Raw genomic sequence first — 20,711 nt, 5'->3', positions numbered from 1 at the left:
CAAAGGGTGAATTTCCTCCCACTGTTTATAGGCTGAATACAAATCGATGGATTTTTTACATTTTTTTTTTCTCCCAGTTAAGTACTTCATCTGAAGCAATTTGATGTATTATCTATAAAAATATTCTAATACATATAGAGAGACTATATAGAGATATGACATCTCTATATCTATATTCTTACCTATATATATAATCTACAAACTTGTATATATCAGGTACCTATAACCCAAAATACTGACATTAGTTAGTATTAATTGCTAAGGAAATCCTTTTGTCTATTATCAGACTTACTGTAGGTGTTAATTTGCATGGTTTGCACAATAAAAATACAAGGGAAAGCCAAAATAAATTAAAAATTTTTTGGTTTAATTAGAAGATATGCTTTCAAATGGTCATCAACAGAACTATGAAGATAAGCTTGTATGTCAGCTCTTCTACCCAAAGAAAGGAAAACAGATCCAGACAAAATGCACTCAAATTCTTTCTAGATAAGCTGTGTTACTTCATATTGGTATCTGTTTTTGTTTCTTGGTATTTCCATATAAGCAGCAGTGGAGATCTGAACTATTTCTCAAGACATGCCTGCTGTCATTATTTCATGAAAAATGTCTTAGTGGTTTAATGGGAAATTTATGATACCATTTTATGCCTTTTTTTCTGCCCTAGGGTCCTTTTAGGCTTCCTGAGAAGCCCAAGAATGTCCTTTTCCCTTCACCTTCTTCACAATGTAATGTCATGTTTTACCACCCTCCTCATTCAAAGGCTGCTAGACAGACTATCAAAGCTATTGGGGAAGAAAAGAGAAGTGGGTCTGACATTATGAAGAGTCTTTTTTGCCTTAGTAATAAGTGTTCTGCCCCTGTAGTACTTTGAAAACCACTCATCTGAGTGTTACACTAAGATAATTTGCATTCATAATGATAGACACATGTACCTGAGCTCAATAGAGAAACCATTTTATAAGAAGTGCAATCAAAATAAGAAAAAAAAAAATACATGCATACATACAGCTATCATAGAATCATAGAATAGCTCGGGTTGGAAAGAACCTTAAATATCGTCTAACTCCAACCCCCGTCCCTCCCCCCCCCGCCACAGGCATGGATACCATCTACTAGATCAGGTTGGCACTAGATCAGGTTGGCCAAGGCCCCATCCATCCTGGCCTTGAACACCTCCAGGGATGGGGCATCCACAACTTGTGTTTGCCAACCTGTTCAAGTGCCTCACTATATATAAACATATATACATGCTAAATTCCTTTTGGATGTAAATCTTTAGAAATATGCTTAAAAAGTAATTAAGGGAAGAGGTTATATCAATTGTGCTTGTGTGTGCATACATAATTTTTGTGCCCATTTCCAAACATATATGTGTATTTACAAATGACAGTTAGTTATTGAGTGTAATATACGCAGAATGTCATCATGCCTGATCTACTTCCCAGTAAAAATAAAATAAACCAAAGAAAAACAACATAAAAAAAACTAGTCTAGCCAAAATGCTGGAATCCAAAGATGTTTTCTACTTCTGGTTGTAACAGAGATGAAGCAAGGAAGCAATTAGATATATTTTGGGAAAAACAAACAAACAAAGGAACAAACAAAAACAAAAAACTATAGTAAATTACTTAAGTTGGAGATTGAAATACTAGATGGAAGTGATCTATACATGGCAAGAAATCTTTTTGCCTAATTATTAAAAGGAAATTAAAATAATATGGCAATACATATATGTGCTGTCTGTGAGGTGAGCACAAGAAACTCAAAATTTACTAATAAATAAATCATAAATGCCATACAACTTTCTTCCAACAATGAAAAATGAGGACAGATGCATATTTTTATTCCCATCAAAGGTATCTACACTCTGTGCAACTGAGGACAGCCTGCCAGTAGCCCTGGGTAGCACTGAATTCTCATAAAGTAGATGAGATTTTGGCTGCTCTCATTCATTTGGAACTGTGGCAAACTGAAATTCTAGATTCCTGTACGTGATGATCCATCTTGGTCCAGGTAATAGCACCTTATACTAACATCCCCATGATTTGCATTTCTGTATAATGGGTTTATGACATCTTTGATAACATAGATTCCTAAGGATATATCAGATTAAGATGTCTATTCAGATAAAAATCTGTTTTCCCTGTTCTAGTTGTTCAGAATAAAGGTACTACCTTCTAAACTGTATAAACAGCCAATGCCTTGACAGTAGCAAAATGGAGATATACTGTGGTTAGAAAACTCATTCTAAGACATTCTTTAATTCTGCAGAAAACAGAAATAATTAAATGATTTAAGACAGAATAAAACAAACAAAAAGAATGAAAATTAATGTTTATTATGCTAAATTTGAAAGATCTTTTCCCTTCATTGTGTTAAGTGATACATGCAAGCAAACAAAGCCTTTTTCACAAAATCAAGTTCTATAGCAGGAAATATTTCCTCTGTTCATAAATTCCTCCACTACTTAATACAAATAGTCAATCACTGCTCTGCTACTTTATCTTACATAATGGGTGTTAGTAAACTAGTAAATTATTAAAACAGAGATGTGTTTGCATACCATTTTCTTTGTGGACAAAGGCTCCCTGAGGAGATTCTGGGATACCTTTCCAAATTGTGATTGGTTTGGGATAACCAGGGTCCATGGATCTCATTTCTTCACTGTACCTCCAGTACCTGTTTTTTTTTTTTTTTTTTTTTAAAGAAGAAAAAGAAAACAAAGAAAAAAAATATAACATAACAGGCAAGAAACTACATAGTTCTTTCCTTCTGACATTTGCTGTATTCAATAGTCACAAAACACCTGAGTTCTTTTCTTTGAAGATACTACCAAATAACAAAGAAATAAAATGTATTTGCAAACTAGATAACTGTTTCACGTACACTGAAAAAAGAAAGATAAAAGATTTTTGCACTTTGACAACTAAATCAACTTGTGTCCCACTTCTAATCAGAGTAATTTTGATGTCTAGAACACAGTGAAACAAAGAGAAGCAGCATATGAAAAAAAAGGTACACAAATGTTTTAACTAACATTTTAATCACAAAAATGCCAGCATGCTTAACTGCTTAACTTGACTCCCTATGAATATACATTACTGTAGCTGGTCATTTTATTACATAGTTACGATGCAACAGAAAATTTCAAAAGCACTTCTGCATCATTGTCAACCAGTCTTTCTCTAATTAAAAAGCCTCAATATGCAAATTCTAGGCAACCTGAACTTCAGATAAATATTTACAATCTTGATTTTATTTACACTTAGAAATAACGTTGATACTTCCTTTGGTCTTATGCAGATGATTAAACTGCTATATGCATCTAAGTGTTATCATAGAGTATCCTTAGTTTCTCTGTGTATATTGCTATAATATTTGGGTAGGTTATTAGATATTTTGTTTGTCTCCACTAATTTAAAATACACTAAGTTAGAGCATAGTTTTTTGGGAGTTTTCCAAATTCAGCTTTATTCTTGTGAAAAATCACCTATAAAGGCTATAAAACTCTCCATATCACCTGAATTAATAATATAGTCCTGCTAAATTCTTGACCTTTTTTATAATTTGAACCATTTGACTTCAGCTTTTAGAAATGGTTGTTATGATATATCCTGGTAGATTAAAGAGTCCTTAAGTGGACAATATTTTTTTTCCTTGTGAAGGTTCTTAGAAACTAATCAATTCATCTCTTGATCTTTCTGAAAAACAGAATAGACTAAACATTTCCCTGTGATGTCTGGCATTTCCCTGGCTTTAAAATTCTAGTGAAATTAAAAGGTGGCAGATTTGGTAAATTACACTAAGAACTATTTGCATTTATTTTTTTATTTCAAATGCATAAATCATTTTTATAAGCTGATTTCTTAATATAGTAGCACATGCACCAGTAACCAGCCAACAAAACGATGTTGTTTATTTTGAAATGGAACATCTTTTAGAATTTACATGGAGAATGAAACAACATGTAGAAATAGCAAACGAAGATCTGAAATCAATACTAATGCAGATAGTTATAACTCATGTCCTGACTCTGCATTTCTTCAGCCTTAGCTTGCACACATTTGTTTGTTCTCATTTCTGTGTTCTCACTCTTCACTGAGTTTAATCTTCTATTTTCTAATCTCCATTTTTATCTGCATTTCTTATGAATTATCTTACGTTTTCCTCTATCCCTCTTTCCCAAAACCCCCTTTCTTTCTTGCTTAATTCCATTCATTTTCATTTCTTCTCTTCCAACCTGGAGCTCTTCTTGTGAGCTCCATTTACATATATAGCCTCTATGTTTTTCTACATGATGGAAACAGGCAGTCCTATAGGACTTTCAAACATATATGTTGCCATTAAAAAACATCTTTGAGGACACAGTCAGTACACACTTGAAAGTCCTGAAAGCATTGTCTTTTCAGCATTGATGAGAAACTCTATTAGGAAAAGACCTATCATGATACTATCTCTTCAGTCAGTGCTGGAACAATGAGCATGTCCACAGGGTAAGGAAAAGCCTAGTTCTGTCTTTCCCTGGCATGCAAAATGTTCACAAGCAGACTCCCCAGTGACGACTTGAATGATTTGAGCTTTACCAACTATATAAACTGTGTTACTATATCTTAAAGACTGATAGAATAAAAGGGAGAAAATAAATGAAAACGCACTTTGTGATTTTGTAAAAATAAATATAGAAAAACATTTGCTAAAATGCGTTCTTTCCTCTAGTTAATACTGTAAACTACCAGATATTGTATATTACATATTGTAAACTACCAGATAACTAAACATTATGAATCAAAAAAAAAAAAAAAAAAAGGTTCATTTAAACTAAAAAGTGCAAAAAACACACCAAACAGGGTCATAAACAAGGCCAAGTGTCAAGAAGTGCAGCAAGCATGTTATCATCTTGTCCTACACTATTCAGTTCTAAGGAGAGGAATAAGAGTGGGTAAAATGTCTTTCTGCAGTCTTTTGTCCCCTCTTTTGCTTTCATAGAATTACTTTGAAGAGTTATCTTTTCTGTGTAAATGGATCACTTCAAGTAATAATAATGATCATTTCATGAATTAGTTTAGACATAAAAATATTATAATATAATTTACTATTTGAACTTCTAAATATATTTATATTTTTAATTTTATAGGTAATATTTTATGCTTGTTATTCTATTGCTCCAACTGCTTTTTGTTTATACCGTTGTTCTGGCAAATTTAACTCTGTCTAGATTCTGCCCTGAAGCTCCTTTACTGAAGATTACCATCAAAACAAGTGTACATGTCCTTGAGTTACATAAGCAGGAACATTGTTATTTTGACGCTAGTGTAATGTTTTGATTTCCTTTAAATACTACCTCCTGCCACATCTATACCTTACTCAGGATTAAATACAGCCCTATAGTAGATACTACTAAAACCAGCAGAATTCAACTCTAACTTTACATAAAATAAAGAAGTTGTGATATAAAAGATACACATTGAGAAGTTTAGTGGTATATGAGCTTATTCCTACTGGTGGTCAATATCCCATAATAGCTCAATTATCTCTGCAAGGTTCATGTTCTTCGATCTTCTTACATACTGCAATGCATTTATATCATGCTGAGTCTCATTCTGCTAGTTAGCTCTAAGTTTAAACTTTTTCAACATATTTTTTTTTACTGAAGGTTATTTTTATATTATTAAAATATTATTTCCAATTATTATTATTATTATTATTATTATTTAGGAAACTATTAACTATAAGTAACTGTTTGTGCATGGAAATATAAAAGGACACTGCTGAATAAAGACTAAGTGAAGGTCACGTCAGATTCCTACTGTACATACTTTCCCAGGTGTGTGGAGGTGGGAAATTGTTATCTGAAAATGAACTTACATGAAAAATAAAAATATAATAATCAATCTTCTGAACAAGAGGAAGCAAATTATACAGGTGTCTTTCTTCGCTAATTTTCAAACACCACTAAATTTTGACTTAGTTTCTCCCTTCTTTACCAGATGTTGAAGAACTATTTTTCTTTAAAAACAAACAAAACCTTTCACAATACAATTGGTTGTGGCAGTCTGTAAAGCAATATTATTGTACTGTTAAAAGATGATAAATATCTACTTATGTTATCTACTAAACTAGTAAACTAAAAATATTCTGTGATGTGCATTAAATTAATTTCTTAAGACATCCAAGAACATTATTAATGTCTCATAATCCTAAGTACCATACAGTAATAACAGCAGCAATCATACTTTTAACAATACTAATATAAACATTCAAATAATTAGGAAAGAATAAGTTTTCTATTGGTTTATTATTTGTTTATTATTATTGGTGTCTTGAGCACCCAGAACATATTAATAAACAAATATAGTAACAAGTTGAACTTATCCATCATTCAGATAACTTGCAGAGCTTCAAAAACCAATGGGTTTTCTTGACATTTCTATAAAGTAGACAAATATTCTTTCCTTTATTTTTGCAGATATGGAAATGAAGACATGGAGACAATAAGTGACAAGTGGAAGTCAGTTTCAGGACTGGAGGAGAACTCAGATTTTACCATTTTTCTTTTGTTCTTTTTTTAATCATAAAAATAAGTGTCCCTTCTGAAAGAAACCACAGCCTTAATTTAAAAATAATTCCTAAGAAACTGCTTAAATTGTTCTCTAGCTTCCTGTGTTAGCTGTCATTTTCCTTTCTTATCTCATTTTTAAATAGTAGCAACAAAGCCATTTTGACCTTAAAAACTTTCAAATGAATCATTGCCTGTTTATGTGCTAGAGTTTAGAAATGAGGAAAAAAAGGTGGTAATAGTGCACATAAGACTAAACACCAGGAAACTACCCAAATAAAGTGAGAGTGCAAGCTAATTACATTACTTGGAATATTTAAATTTAAATTTGTCACAACTGTGACATGCCTGTTGACTTCTAAATCATAACTTTCCACTGGAAAGAGACACTTCATATCAGTATGCTAACATAATGATAATGTAGATTATAAGAAATATGAAAGAAGTATGGCCCTCTGCAGGAGGAATTAATAACATCCACAAAAAACACTGAGCTGTTGAAGTGGCACAACTTCTTTAGAGAAATAACAGAAAAGATTAACGTGCTTAGTTGAGATCCACAAAATTGTTTCCTTGAAGAATTCATATACCAACCTATCTCCTTTGAAGAAGTAGGTTTTCCCAACATCTTCCCACCAAATTGCTGAATCAATACCATGGGAAGGAATTCCACTTCCAAGTGTTATTAAGTCATGAGGATACCCTGGCTGGAGAGTAGTGTCCTTGAAAACCCAGAACTTGTTACCTGTACAAAACCATATATAAAGACATACATATATAGGTGTTAGTCTTCAGAACTCTCAGTATTGAAATGAATACATTCTAAAGAAATAAGATTCCCATAGGGTACAGTAATTGTGCTACAAACTTTGAAATGAAAAATATTATATCACTGCAGATAATGCAAAATAAAATACCTTAGAAAATAAAATATATTACCGATACCTTGTATTTATAAAACATCTCTTATCCAAAAGGACCATAAATAGGACCACATATTCTAATACCATCTATTCTGAGATCAAACCCAGAGTGAAAATTAAGTCATCTTTAAAGGTCTCTGTGAACGGTAATGTAATGAATTTACAGCAGTACAATACAATAGTATATAATGTTGCATGAGGAAAAAAATAGTTAATTTTAAGACAAAATGAGATAAGAAAACATAAATAAATGAAAACTAGAAACTCTTATCCTCATATAAACTGAATACTTTTATGTCTGTGTTCTTTTTCTCCTGAAAAAGTTAAATTACTTAGGCATAATGTACAGGTAGATTTTAAAATATTTTTTCATATTATACATTCATATTCATATCCTTAGTGTGACCTACAGACTGCAAACTAAGGTTCTGAAGTCCCTCAGGTGAAAATGCTGTGCTTCTGAAATTAATGAGTGGTTGCTTTTAGTACCAGTGGCAATATCATTTAACCTTTGGTTTTGCGTAGTGGATCATTGAAAACCACACAATTGATTTAGTGTATGATGATAACACAAGGTAGTTGTGTGATGCTAGCTGGTATGCAAATATCTACACAAGGTTACCTAATCTGTTTTAAATATCAGTTTAGGCGTAGTGCCTCCTGGACAGCAATGCTCAGTGGTTGAATCCCTACTGTTTCAGTTACTTGCTGAATATATTGTCGGTCTAGCAGTGAGCGTGTCTACAAAAGTAGAATTTGCAACAATTTTGGAGAGGATGCTCCCTGTGCTCTCTCGAGATTCTTAACACTCCATTTTCCCACCTTCAGTTTGCTCTAGCTTCCTATCCAAGCTCTTCTTCCTCAATGAACTCATGTCGCCAAATTCATTACCTCATATTATAAGCCTTTAGACTAGTGCTATCCCCAATAATTCTGCTGTCCTCTAGGCTCTTCCCTGTCTTTTAAACGTACTGTGCCTGCTGACCTATTTCTGCAACCATCTTTTCATTTGTATGTTTTTACTTTCTTCTAATTAATCTTCAAAATACACATCTTACCTGTGTATTTTCAGTAAAAATTTCTCTTTCAAACACAGACATCTCAGGCTAAAAAAAAGGTAATAAAGATCCTCCTATGCCCCCTAGAAATAGGGAAAATGGAGCATAATCTGTGTTTTAGTATTTATCTGAAGAACTTGCTTTAGGGCCTGTCTTCTTTTTGCTTTATGTTATCTAGGCCACAGGGACATTCTTTGTAAGCTAGATGATAGCCTCCATCATGTAGGAAACATGCTTATTTTCTCTTTAAGGGACTACCTTCATCTGTGTTTCTGAAAAGTGCTGCTAATTGTAATAACAACACTGAAGGAGAGGGTTGCCTGATTTGATGTAGACCCTTCTGAGTTACATTACAGAGAAGTCTAGGGAAGGTACACAAATACTGGATTGGCCTATTGTATATGTTTATACAGCCCTATTGGATATTTCACCTTAGGCTGTCCAGTGTTATTTATGATGAGGTTTAAAATTTAAGGGGAAAAAAATGACAAACAAACCAAAACAACAACAAAAACAGGTTGGATGGGGCTTTGAGCAATGTGATCTAGTGGAAGGTGTCCCTGTCTGTGGCAGGGGGTTTGCAACTAAGTGATCTTTAAGGTTCTTTCCAACCCAAACCATTCTAAGATTCTATGATAAAATATGTTTTCCTCATACACTTTTAGAAAGAGATCTTAAAAGATAAAATCATGGCTGTTTATATTAATTATTATATTTACCTGTAAGGCTAGTCAGGCTGTTACACAGACTTAGGAGGTTAAGGCGCTGTGCTGCATAATTATTTTATAAGGAAATGTAGTATCACTCCAAAGACATAGGATCAGGTGTATGCCAGAGTTAAGAAGAGGGAAAATCCAGAACACTGGTTTGCCGTTGTTTTTATATTTTAGCTATCCCTCAGTGGTATTAAATATTTGCTTAACGGGAGGTTTGCTTTATATCCCTGTTTGTACTGAAGTGATATAAAGCATGCTTTCGTTTTATCACAGTTTTAATTAGGAGAAGGGATATAGTTTCAGTCCCTCCCATGCTGGGTTTCCAGAATAAATTTTTTATCAGCTTCTTCACAGCTGCTTGCCACCCACTTCCAAATACTGAGACTACAGTTTGCTCAACAGATCCATCTTTTCCCTCTGTCAGTTGAAGGAAGAAAGGGTTCTAAGAACAAATACATACAGAGACATTTGAAGTACTGAAAATAAAAGGGACATAGAGATCTAAGAACAGTCACAAAAAGCTAAGGTCTGTATTGACCAAGGATTAAGGTCTGTGCTACCCTGACGTTTACCTTTACTGAGATTCCCTACAGAAGTCACTTATATAGGGTATGATGATGAAGGTGAGCATCTCTAATCTTTCATTGTCTCTCCTTCCATGTGGTTTATCCTTCTGCCAATTCAGATGACCAGACACAGAAGACTTCAGATGATAATGGCAGTTTCAAATGCGACAGTAAGAGAAGCCATGTATTTTGGACCTCAGTAGTTGGTACTTATGGTGTGAACAACAGATGGCATCCAGTAAATGATATGGAGCCAGCTCATTTCTGTTTCAGAAGATCATTCAAAATGACAGCTGTTGCACAGCATTGAGAGGCATATGCTGTGATGTATGTAATGCCATTACCTTTTCTTGTGCCTCACAAGGAATAAAAGTAAAGTCAGTTGTTAGGAATTGATCATTACCAGCCATACCCAACAAGTCAAATTCAGCTATTAACAAGATCAAGTCACAGCAAAACAAAACAGTGGTTGAGCGCACACTTTAGTGGATAGCAGTACTGAGCAAGGTAACATATCTGTTACATGTTCATATATACGGAAGTATAAGCAGGTAAAGAAAGGAAAAACATGACATAAGTGAGAAATTAAATCCTTCTTCACAAAATTTCTGACAGAAAGCGAATTGCTTTGGGGTAAATAGACAAAAGGTAAATTTAACTATATAAAATACACTTCCAAAAACGGAGACAGTAGGGCATTGAGAGCTTTAACATACGTGGGCAAAACGTCTATTGATTCTAACTATTCTAACACTAACTATTATGTATTATAGAGTTTAACATTGGAAGATATATTTAGTCTGCTACAACTCTGTTGATTGTTAGTGGGAATGTTTGTATACAAGAAACCTAAATGCTCCACCTGACTGCCCATTTTAATTTTTTTATTTTTTTTTTCCTGTTTAGCATCTGTCCCTCAGCTGGAAGAAAGTGGGTGACTTGATCAGAGAAATTCAGAAAAGTTCAAATTCAGTATTAGGAGTTAAAGCTGAAAATCAGTGCAAAAGAGGCATGACTATAAAGAAAATTAACTCCTTTACTTCTAAATTATATTTATGTATCGTAAAATGTACTAAAACTGAACCCGCATGTCAGTAAGCTTTCATTTGGTTCATATTCCACTTCCACAATTAAATAGTCAATATACCTCATGAACTGTGATTACAATGGAAATAGAGAATACATAACAAGACTAAAATAATTATAGTTTCAACCTTCTTATACATAAATAATGCTTGATCAGAGTCCTACTGTATGTCCCAGACAGAAATTAGCACTGTATTTATTTAACAGACTTGTTTTTCAAGGTCTGTTTGGTAGGTTTGTTATTCTCACAGAGTTTAATAAAGCACCACATGTTTCATGAAGTCTGGCCAGCCTTCAGAATCTTTCATCTCTCTGCATTTATTCCCTAATGTAAGATCCAATATACCAACAAGCAGAATGTTAAGGTCACAAGCTGAGAATGAAGCAAGTGACAAAAAAGTCAAAATGTCTTACATTTTTTCAGTAATGCTTTGTTAAATATCATCACCATAGGAAAATAATTGAGAAAGATGAACTGTGACTGCAATTACTTGAAGTTTCTAAGTATCTATCTTTGACATTCTTAAAAAATTGCTGGAAATAAAGGCTATCTCTACTGCAATATGTCTCTTAAAATACCTAATATTTAACTCCAGATAGTCTCCAGACTGACAACTGCAAACAATTATGCAGATTTTAGAAACCATAACCATTCCTTTTTAGCATCAGAATGCTGAATGGTTGTGCTCCAGGGTTGTCAGCAACCAATTCATGTTTGTTCATGGTCTATGTACTTATAATATCCTGCAAGACCTGTGCAGGATATAGCATATAATCACCACATGTGCTATGATGAGCCAAGATTATAAAAACTTTTAGGACTTCTATTCTGAACTGGTTTCTGTCTGAAATCAGTTAGAATTTGAATATCTAATTCTGGAGGGTTTTTTCTCCAGTTACTCTTGTTCCTAACTTTGGTCTTGCAAGCCAGGATCAAGCATCTTCTCACTAGTATCCCCAAGTTACTATTTTTGCTTCCTTTTATCTCATTCTCTTTTTTTCCCCACATCTCGTCTCTGGCACTTCTCTGCTCCATTATCCAATGCTATAGTAAATCTATTTTTCAAAATAATATTGCCAAGCAGTGGGATAAATGCAGTTGAAAGTTATGATGGTGGCACTGTGTTTTACAGCAGCCTTTCTATTGCTACATTTGGTTTACCATAACATTCAATAGCACAGATGGCCTGACAATTTCACTTTTAGCACTACATAAATTCCCACAGGTATGGAGAATAAATTTTACTATTCACATCTCCTCATTTAAAATAAAATAATAATAATAAATAATAAAAAGTATAGTTCTGGAGCCATCTTCTTATTATCATTCAACATAGACACCAGCCTTGAATACTAACAAGAATGTAAACAGCCGCTTTTTATAAGCCACTGTCCACCAGACAGTTAAGTACTTTATAAGCATTACGAGTCACAAGGATGCGGGCCAGTTATCTTAAGCTACAAAAAATGAGCAAGTATCACTTTATAGCTTTGCACTACAAGCATGTCACTGAATTTTTGCAATTATTTTTCCTTTTATAAATAAATATCAATGAAAAAAAGAAGTATATGAAACTAGTTAAATTTGTAAAGATAAAAAATCAAAACCAAGGAAATTTCAAAACTGAAGAAGACCCTTGATCCAACAGCCTTGAACTTGATTTAGCTATATTTTTGATGTATATCTAACATATTATGTGTGGTGTCAAATGCTCCACCAATATTCTCAGAAGATTAATGTTGAACAGGTATAAACATACTGAAAGACTTTAAATAGCACACATAAGGAATAACTACATTTCTCACAGTAAAAAATTAAGCTATACAGATGTTTCAAAGGATCATAAATAAATATTCCACCCTCAGTTGCCATCCCAGATTATTTGTATATGGCTAATGTTTTACAACATGGCTCCCATTTAAATATATATATATATATATATATACATACATTTAAAATACCTGTACTATTTTATATTTCTAGTAGTGTAAAACAGAAGCCTATTAATAAAAATACAACTGTTTACATATAAATAGGAAAAATATAATACTAATTAAAAAAAGAAAAAAGTAATGAAGATCTAAACTTACTTTATCATTTAAATCGACTATTTCAAACAATGTTTGGTGTCTCAGAAGGTAAAGATTTAAACAAATCAAATCAAATTCAATTGAATCCAATAGGATAGAATTGAATCAAATCAAATCAAATCAAATTGAATTGAATTGAATAGTTCAGTTGGAAGGGACCTTCAGAGACCATCTAGTCCAACTGCCTGACTTCTTCAGAGCTAACAAAAGTTAAAGTATATTATTGAGGTCATTGTCCAAATATCTCTTGAACATTGACAGACATGGAGCATCAACCACCTCTCTAGGAAGCTTGTTTCAGTGTTTGATATCTGTCATGGTAAAGAAATTTTTTCTTACATCTAGTCTGAACTTCCCCTGGACCAGCTTTGCACCATTTTTGCATATCTTGTTATCAGTTACCAGGAAAAAGGGACCAGCACCTCCCTGTCTGTTTCCTTTCCTCAAGAAGTCATAGAGAACAGTAAGGTCATTCTTCTCATCTCCTTCTCACGCCTTCTCATATAATAAGGTCACGCTCTCTCATCTCCAGACAACCCGAGTGTCCTCATAAGAAGGAAATAGAGCATAGATTATTGAAAGTAAATGAGATTTGTGGATTCCTAAAGAGATCAACAGAATGTTCCTATCCTGGATGTTTCACAAGGTCTACACTGAGTGTATCTTGGAAGTGTTATTGGCCTAAGATTGAATAATTTTTGTCCTGAACCTATGACAGTTTAGGCATGCAAGCAAAAACAAAGTTGCAATTACTCACTAGTAGTCACAGGTGAATAAATTGTATTAATTCTCCCTCCTCTGACCCCAGACAGTGGATGTATTGCTCCACAAAAAAGAAAGCAGAAGTGGAAAACTGTTCAGTCATGGAAAATGTCCAGACCCTGTTTTACCATAGGAACAAAGCCTCCAAAGTGAGTGAAAGAGAGCAATAGAGATGTAAGGTGTGTCTTCAGAAAGGATTCTGAAGGGAGGATATTTACACACTGACATGTTTCTCCAGAACATGGCTGAGATTGAATAGCCTATCATTTATTGGAAGACTTTGGATGTTACTGATAACTTGAGAAGAAGTATTGGAAGCTTTATTTAAAAACCTGCAAGTCAATGCTGTTGTCACTTGATCACGACACTTTCCTGTGGTGAAGAATGGATCAGTCTTAAAGTGAGAAGTGAGGTGATCTGGAGAGTGTTTTCTGAGCACACTGTGATGTTCACCCAGTCCAAGCTTGGTGATGGCATTCACTCCATTGATTTATTTTTTTTCCTCTGAATAATGGACATAAATGTTGGCTTAGATCTGTGCTTTGTGAACACATCTGTATTACAAACTTCAGATTTAGAGCTCCTCCTAGAACTTACTTGGTTTCACCATTTTTTTTTCCATTGGTAAAGCATTCTACCTAGGTAACATGTTCTGTTTGCTCATCATCTCAGCAACAATCAGCTTGTCTATTGCTAACAACCTTGGGAGGAAGACATATACTATTTTCCCAAGAAGAAATTTTGTAAGGGAATGGAAGAAATGAGATGAGGATTGCTACCTACAGACTTCTGCTATCATGTTTCACAAATCATCTGAGATCCTTGGTAAACAGGAATTTTCAAGGACATGCATAGAAAATACTCAGATGAATCTATTGATTCTGTGGCAGCAGGAAAACAGGAATTACACTGGTGGACAAACACCATCAGGTAGATATTGGAAATCATGAAGAGCTTATTCTTCATGACAGAGAAGCAAAAATTCAGAAAAAAAAAATCAAAAAAGAAAATAGAAGTATTTTTGACTTTGGCAAACAACGGAACAATACAGATGTTACTGAAAAACAAAACAAAACGCTACAACAACAAATAAAGGACTTTTGAATGAAAAGCAAGTGGAAAAATATCTATAGCAAAATCCAAGTGTATGATGTCATCTATAAGGCACAAAATCATCTGGTCTGAACTCAAAGAGCATACACTGGGGATAAGGAAGATGGAAAAGAACAGTTTTCTGACTTATAGAAACACTATTGTGTTGCTTCTATTTGCTTTAGTTAATCTAGATTATTTCATTTCACATGCAAAAACATTAACAAAATCCTCTTAGCCCCTCCTGTTGTTTCGTTGTATGTAACATGCAGATTGTTGAATCAACCCATTCCTCCAGGGCCTAACAGGAGTCAGTCAGCACTGGATAAAGATTTAAATAATAAAATATTTTTAGGTCAGGAAGGAAAGGAAACGAAAGGTAAGGCTAGCTTGATCATTTCTGCCTGAAGGTCAGGCAGTGGGGATCCCAGAATTATCAAGGAAGAGGTCTGATGTGCACAGAATGGTTCCTTTGCTCTGTGTAACAATGATGAGCAAAGAAGAATGCACAGAATAATCCCTCTATCCTTGTATGACCAGCAGACATGAAAAACAAATAGAGGAATGCAGATTTGGTGATACTTTGATCATGATTCCTAATCTTACTGACTTCCCAGTTTATGACTTTAAGTTTATTTTATGGCAAATAAATAAAAGTATATATTCTTTTGAAGTCATACAAATAGAAAATACTACATGGAATGTAATTTATTTTACAATTCACACACACACAAAAAATAGTTTGGCTATTAGTAGAACGTAAAGTTCATCTTCATTGTACTATTATGTAGTATTTCTGCATGTTATTAGGCATTTTCCTTTTAACATTTTAAAGGTGATAACATTTCCATAGTGAATGAAATATTACTTCTATCTCCCTGTTAATGTTTCTGCTTCTAAAAAAAAGGACTAATTTATGATATAACAATTTGAAAAACATTATTTCTACCTTTTTGTGATAAGTTAACAAGTGAATCACTCACAACACAAATAAAAGCTGAAGTTTACAAATACCTATGAAATTTCTTATTTATTTTCCTAAAATATTATATTATAAAACATATTTTAGATGTTTTTCACTCTTGAATTGCTATATGGGTATTTATTTATCATATAGGACAATACAAATTTGTCAATTTGATCATTAAATCTAAATTAGATTTAAATCTAAATTAGATTTAAAGAACCACTGACACTGGGAATGAAACTGAAAAGAATTACATGTATTAGCAATAATTCAATCCATACAACATTTTCTGGAGTTTATACTTCTACAAAAATACTTGATACATCTGTGAAAAATATATTTGTTATGAATTCATTTCCCACCTGAAATTCCTAATATCAGAGGTCTTATATGAAATAAGTACAGTGCAATACAGTAACATATATGTAGATCAGATGCCATTTAAATATATATGTGCAAATATCATTTGTAACAAGAAAGAAGAGCAAGGAGAACAATATGAAAACATAGGCAACTGTGTTTATTCTTGCTTCTGATCCAGATTTTCCAAAAAAATATTTCATCGTAGATCACTGCATTGCAATGCCTTGTATTTATGCTTCTAAACTTTTACTGAATATATCAGAGTAAATGATCTGATACTCTGAAGGGTAAGCATAAATTAAAGCTGCAGTAGACAGGATGACAAAACATAACTCATATGTAGCTTTAGTTAGCTACAAATTTCTAACATGATTTACAAACCATTAGTACAAATAATTAAGTATGTTCCAAAAAAAGCATCACAGTCAAAAGTATTCCACAAAGTCTGGCTTTTCTTACCTTTAAAGAAGACAAAATTCCCGTCACTGTTTTCATAAACTGCATCAATGCTGGGAGGCAGTCCTCTCCAGAAATAGGTAATCTGCATGGGGTATCCATCCATCACCCTGTTGTTTCTGACTCTCCAAAACCACTGATCCTGGAAACCAAATATACACCTCTTACTGTGCTTTCAGGCATTTGTATATATCAGTTGTTGTTCTGGAAATACTGAACAGCCTATCCTCGCATTTTTAGAGCAGAACCTTGGCTGTTTGCATAATTATATCTGTATTTGCATATGTGTCACCTCCCCACATTACCAATGTGTCAGAACTAGTTGTTCCCTAAGGCTGGAATAAGCTTCCCATGTGAACTCTGTGTGTGGTGCAGATAACCTTTGTCAGAATGTACAGAGTACTGTACAAGATGATGCAACCTTCTCAACATCATTCTGGTAAGGGACCAGACTTAAAATTTGCAGGCTGACTACAAGTGCTTATAGACTGAGCTGTATGTACACGTGATCAACTAATTCTGCAAGTCATTTTTCTGCAGTGACTCCTAAGAGTGAAAGGTTGGTAGATTAACATTACAGTAGTGTAACTTTACTACAACAGCCCCATAAGAACTACAATTTGATGGCAACTTTACTGTAGTGAAGATTTGCAGTCTTTACATGCGCAAAAATTAATAATACAGCCAATTATAGGTTTTAAATCCAGTATCCTGGTAAATCTCTCGTATGTTGTTGACACTTAAAATAACTTCTCCCTGTTAAGATATGCTACTGCTTTAAGTGAGAATCATATGGAAGGTACATTGTTGAGGAATGAGGAATATTGAAGTTGAGAAATGAGTACATGACACATTAGGTGGGTTTTGATAAAGACAGCATTATTGTAAGAGTTGAAGAGGTACAACAGAAACAGTTCCAGTTGGCAAAGGAACTCTAATAGGATATTTCACTTTTTAGATACATTTTCACAGTCTTACAATATTAATGTTATATAAAACAAAACAACCCCCTTTAAATGACAAAGTGCTATCCTGTCAGATATCTGTCACAGTTGTTTTACATGGCAGTTCAGCCTTCTTTCTGTACAGATCAACTTGCAAAGCAAAAGAAATCTGTGCTCTTGTGGGAACTGGCACAGCTTAGAGAGAAGATTAGTATTTTACAGGAGCAGGCTTATGATGAACTGCATTCATCATTTTTCCTAACCTGAGATCACAACTCTATTTAATTGTTCATCTTTACAATGACGCATCAATTTATAAATCATCACTGAAAGTATTAACTATAGAAATACAAAACTGCTCAACACATACACAAAAATACATCTTAGTCATGTGCATAAATGAGTCTTGGATTGAAAGAGTTGTTTTCAGTTCCAAATTTCTGAGGATAACTTTAAAAAATGTTTGAATAGGTTATACAATTTGAAAAATATAACATTGATTGCCACTGAGTTGCAACTCTGAAAATAATATCCCCCACATCTAGCTATTTCACTAGTAATAAAACTCTATTATATCTCATAGTCACACTAGTTTTGTCTCATTATACTCCTATTTACAATTTTCTTTCTTTTCTTTTTTTTTTTTTTATTTCTAATTGTTAGTTGTATTAAAATGTTTTAGGAAGGTCAGCAAAACTTTTTTTTTTTTTTTTTTTTTTTTTTTTTTAGGATAAATTGACCAAATTCCAGTAGAGGCAAAAGTGAGGGAATGCAGCTTAAAGATAAAAACGTTTAGGGAGGCCTAATTTTAAGTGTTCTCAATGCTGGAACAGATGTCAACCTCTGTTATTTGGTCATGAAGATAAGACAAAAGGGCTTTGAAAAAATAAAATTAGGGGAAATGTCATCAAAACAGATGATTTGGAAGTACTTTTTCATTGAAATGGTAATTAACACTTGAAATGCATTTTCACATCATATTTTTAAGGCATCATCAATCTAGCAGTGACTTGGGGAAAAATGATTTAACAGGAAGTCTCAATAGGTCAAATAGTTCTTGTCTTCTCCAAATTCCTACAAAGCTCTCAAAAGCCAGGTATTATCTCAGAAATCAGTTACTGAAGTTTAAAAAATTACAAACAAGTAGCAAGCTGCAGTGAACTTCTCTTTCTGATATATGTTACTATCAGGATTTGCCTGGGCCTGTATCCTGTACCCCAAATCACTAGGAAATTAACAGACAACAATAAAAACACAGGAAACACGCTATGAAACCTCTCTAATAACACCTCTGAGAGAGGTGATGATGCTTCTCTCTCCCAGTCACCCATCATTTATGGTCCAGGAGGTTCCCGAACAAAATTTTATAATTTTGGTATTAGCACTTCACTGCTAAGAATTCCTTCCTAAACACATGCAAATTTACAGCATCCACAGCTATCTGCTGAAATAAATATATGACAATTTAACAACATGCAGTGTGAAAAGCCATAAGCAATTAGCAAATTCACAGCTGCTCGCTGTTCTGCCTTCATTTGCCTTCTTTCCTTTTCTGTATCACCAACAATAGCTGCACTTTGACTGCAAAATCTAATCCAAGATCCTTGTTAAAATTACCTTGTAGACCAAATCCATTCTACAATCTTTCTGTTTGTTTTCAGGAAACCTTTCTATAAGTCTGACCAAAGTTTAGGAAAAAGAAATTCCTGAAATAAGATCTTCCTATTCCATTACCTTTAGTGTTTAAATATTGTGTCCTGAAACATAATTTTGAGCATACCAAGATCAGTTTTCTGATGAGCATTGGCACAAATTAACTGACTTCAGGGAGTTCAATGGAGCAGTACCAGCATTACAAGAGATTCTGACCCACTGAACTTCCTGAATTCCTTTAATATTTTTCTGTTGTCAGTAAATTGTATTACAGTTTACAGTCTTCTAAGTACTGAGTGAGAAGAGAGCTACCTGCTAGCAGGTACTGTACCAAAATTCTAGAACTATTTGTTCACTTTTTTTTTTTTTCTTTTTAAATTAAATTAACCTTTCTGTTCAAGTAGCTATTACATGATTTATTATTATTATTTTCATTATGGTGTTCATGAACTACAGTGGTTACTTAAAAATATTAAAAAGGCTTTTTGTCTCAATCAAGTGCTCTGAGAAGTTCATACATCCAATGAGTTCATTATTTTTCTGGGATGTTTTCAGTTGATTTACATGTCATCATAATAAGAAGGAACATATTGTTCATCAGTAAAGACCCTTCAGGTTTTCACAGTGTAGTCCCAAACTGGGAAAACAGAATTAAAATTTCGGAAGGGAATGATCTTAGCATTTTTATGTTCCTATGTAAATAGAAAAAAAGCAGGCACATTATTTGCTAATAGATGTATTTTTAGAGATAGGCAGACTGACGAGATTGAGCAAGTATCTGTAAATGTGTGAAAACAGAACTGGTAGTCTGGATCATATATAAGAATGGGCAAAATAGGTGTTGGTGGACATTGATAGAATAATATGCTTATGTAAATTTAATTTTCCTGGCTGATTTTCATATGAACATAACAGACCCAATGATTTTACACTGCCAGAGTTCAAACTCTGGAAAACAAGCTGACTAATTCTAACATGTGGATGCAGAGCTTGCCAAGGATCTTGCTGAGGTATCAGATAGGCTCTGTTTATAGAAATAATGGATCATTTCAGCACGTATGACTAAATTTACTTATTTTTTCTTAAACAAAGTTATATTTACTAGCAATTTTATCATCTGCATTTTGATAAACAGATACAAGTAATGAAAATGTATTTTGAATGCAGTTAGCTATTATTGAAATTGGAAAGAAGAATAGTCTTGGAGAAAGTGCACTCACTCTAAGAAAGCTCCTTTACACTCAAAGTAAATAGCCTGAAACAATTTCTCTGACAAAACACATCTCAGCATATTTGCTTATATTGAATAAATACAATTTTGTCTCTTTTGAGAAATATAGTGCATTGAAAAACTGTTTGTCTTTCCCACTATATTGGTTTAATATACTTCTAATTACTTTATTTCCCCAAAACACATTAACTCCTGCAGACAGGTTGAACATATGACTTGTCACATGCATTGCAATTCCAAGCCT

General features: G+C 33.5%; 1 protein-coding gene across 2 annotated transcripts in view; it reads right to left on the bottom strand.

Moving 5' to 3' along the window:
* The window catches only part of MMP16 (matrix metallopeptidase 16), a 190,242-nt gene that overhangs the window by 10,855 nt on the left and 158,676 nt on the right, over positions 1-20,711 (bottom strand). For both annotated transcript variants that reach the window (XM_027452438.3, XM_027452439.3), the window contains 3 exons: positions 16,643-16,781; positions 7,154-7,304; positions 2,567-2,682 (listed from right to left, as the gene is read on the bottom strand). In XM_027452438.3, coding sequence (XP_027308239.1) covers positions 2,567-2,682; positions 7,154-7,304; positions 16,643-16,781 — 406 coding nt within the window. The remainder of the gene's footprint in view (positions 1-2,566; positions 2,683-7,153; positions 7,305-16,642; positions 16,782-20,711) is intronic.

The sequence above is a fragment of the Anas platyrhynchos genome, chromosome 2 (assembly GCF_047663525.1).
Source record: "Anas platyrhynchos isolate ZD024472 breed Pekin duck chromosome 2, IASCAAS_PekinDuck_T2T, whole genome shotgun sequence".
NCBI classification, from domain to species: domain Eukaryota; kingdom Metazoa; phylum Chordata; class Aves; order Anseriformes; family Anatidae; genus Anas; species Anas platyrhynchos.
This window is presented reverse-complemented; position numbering and strand designations above follow the sequence as displayed.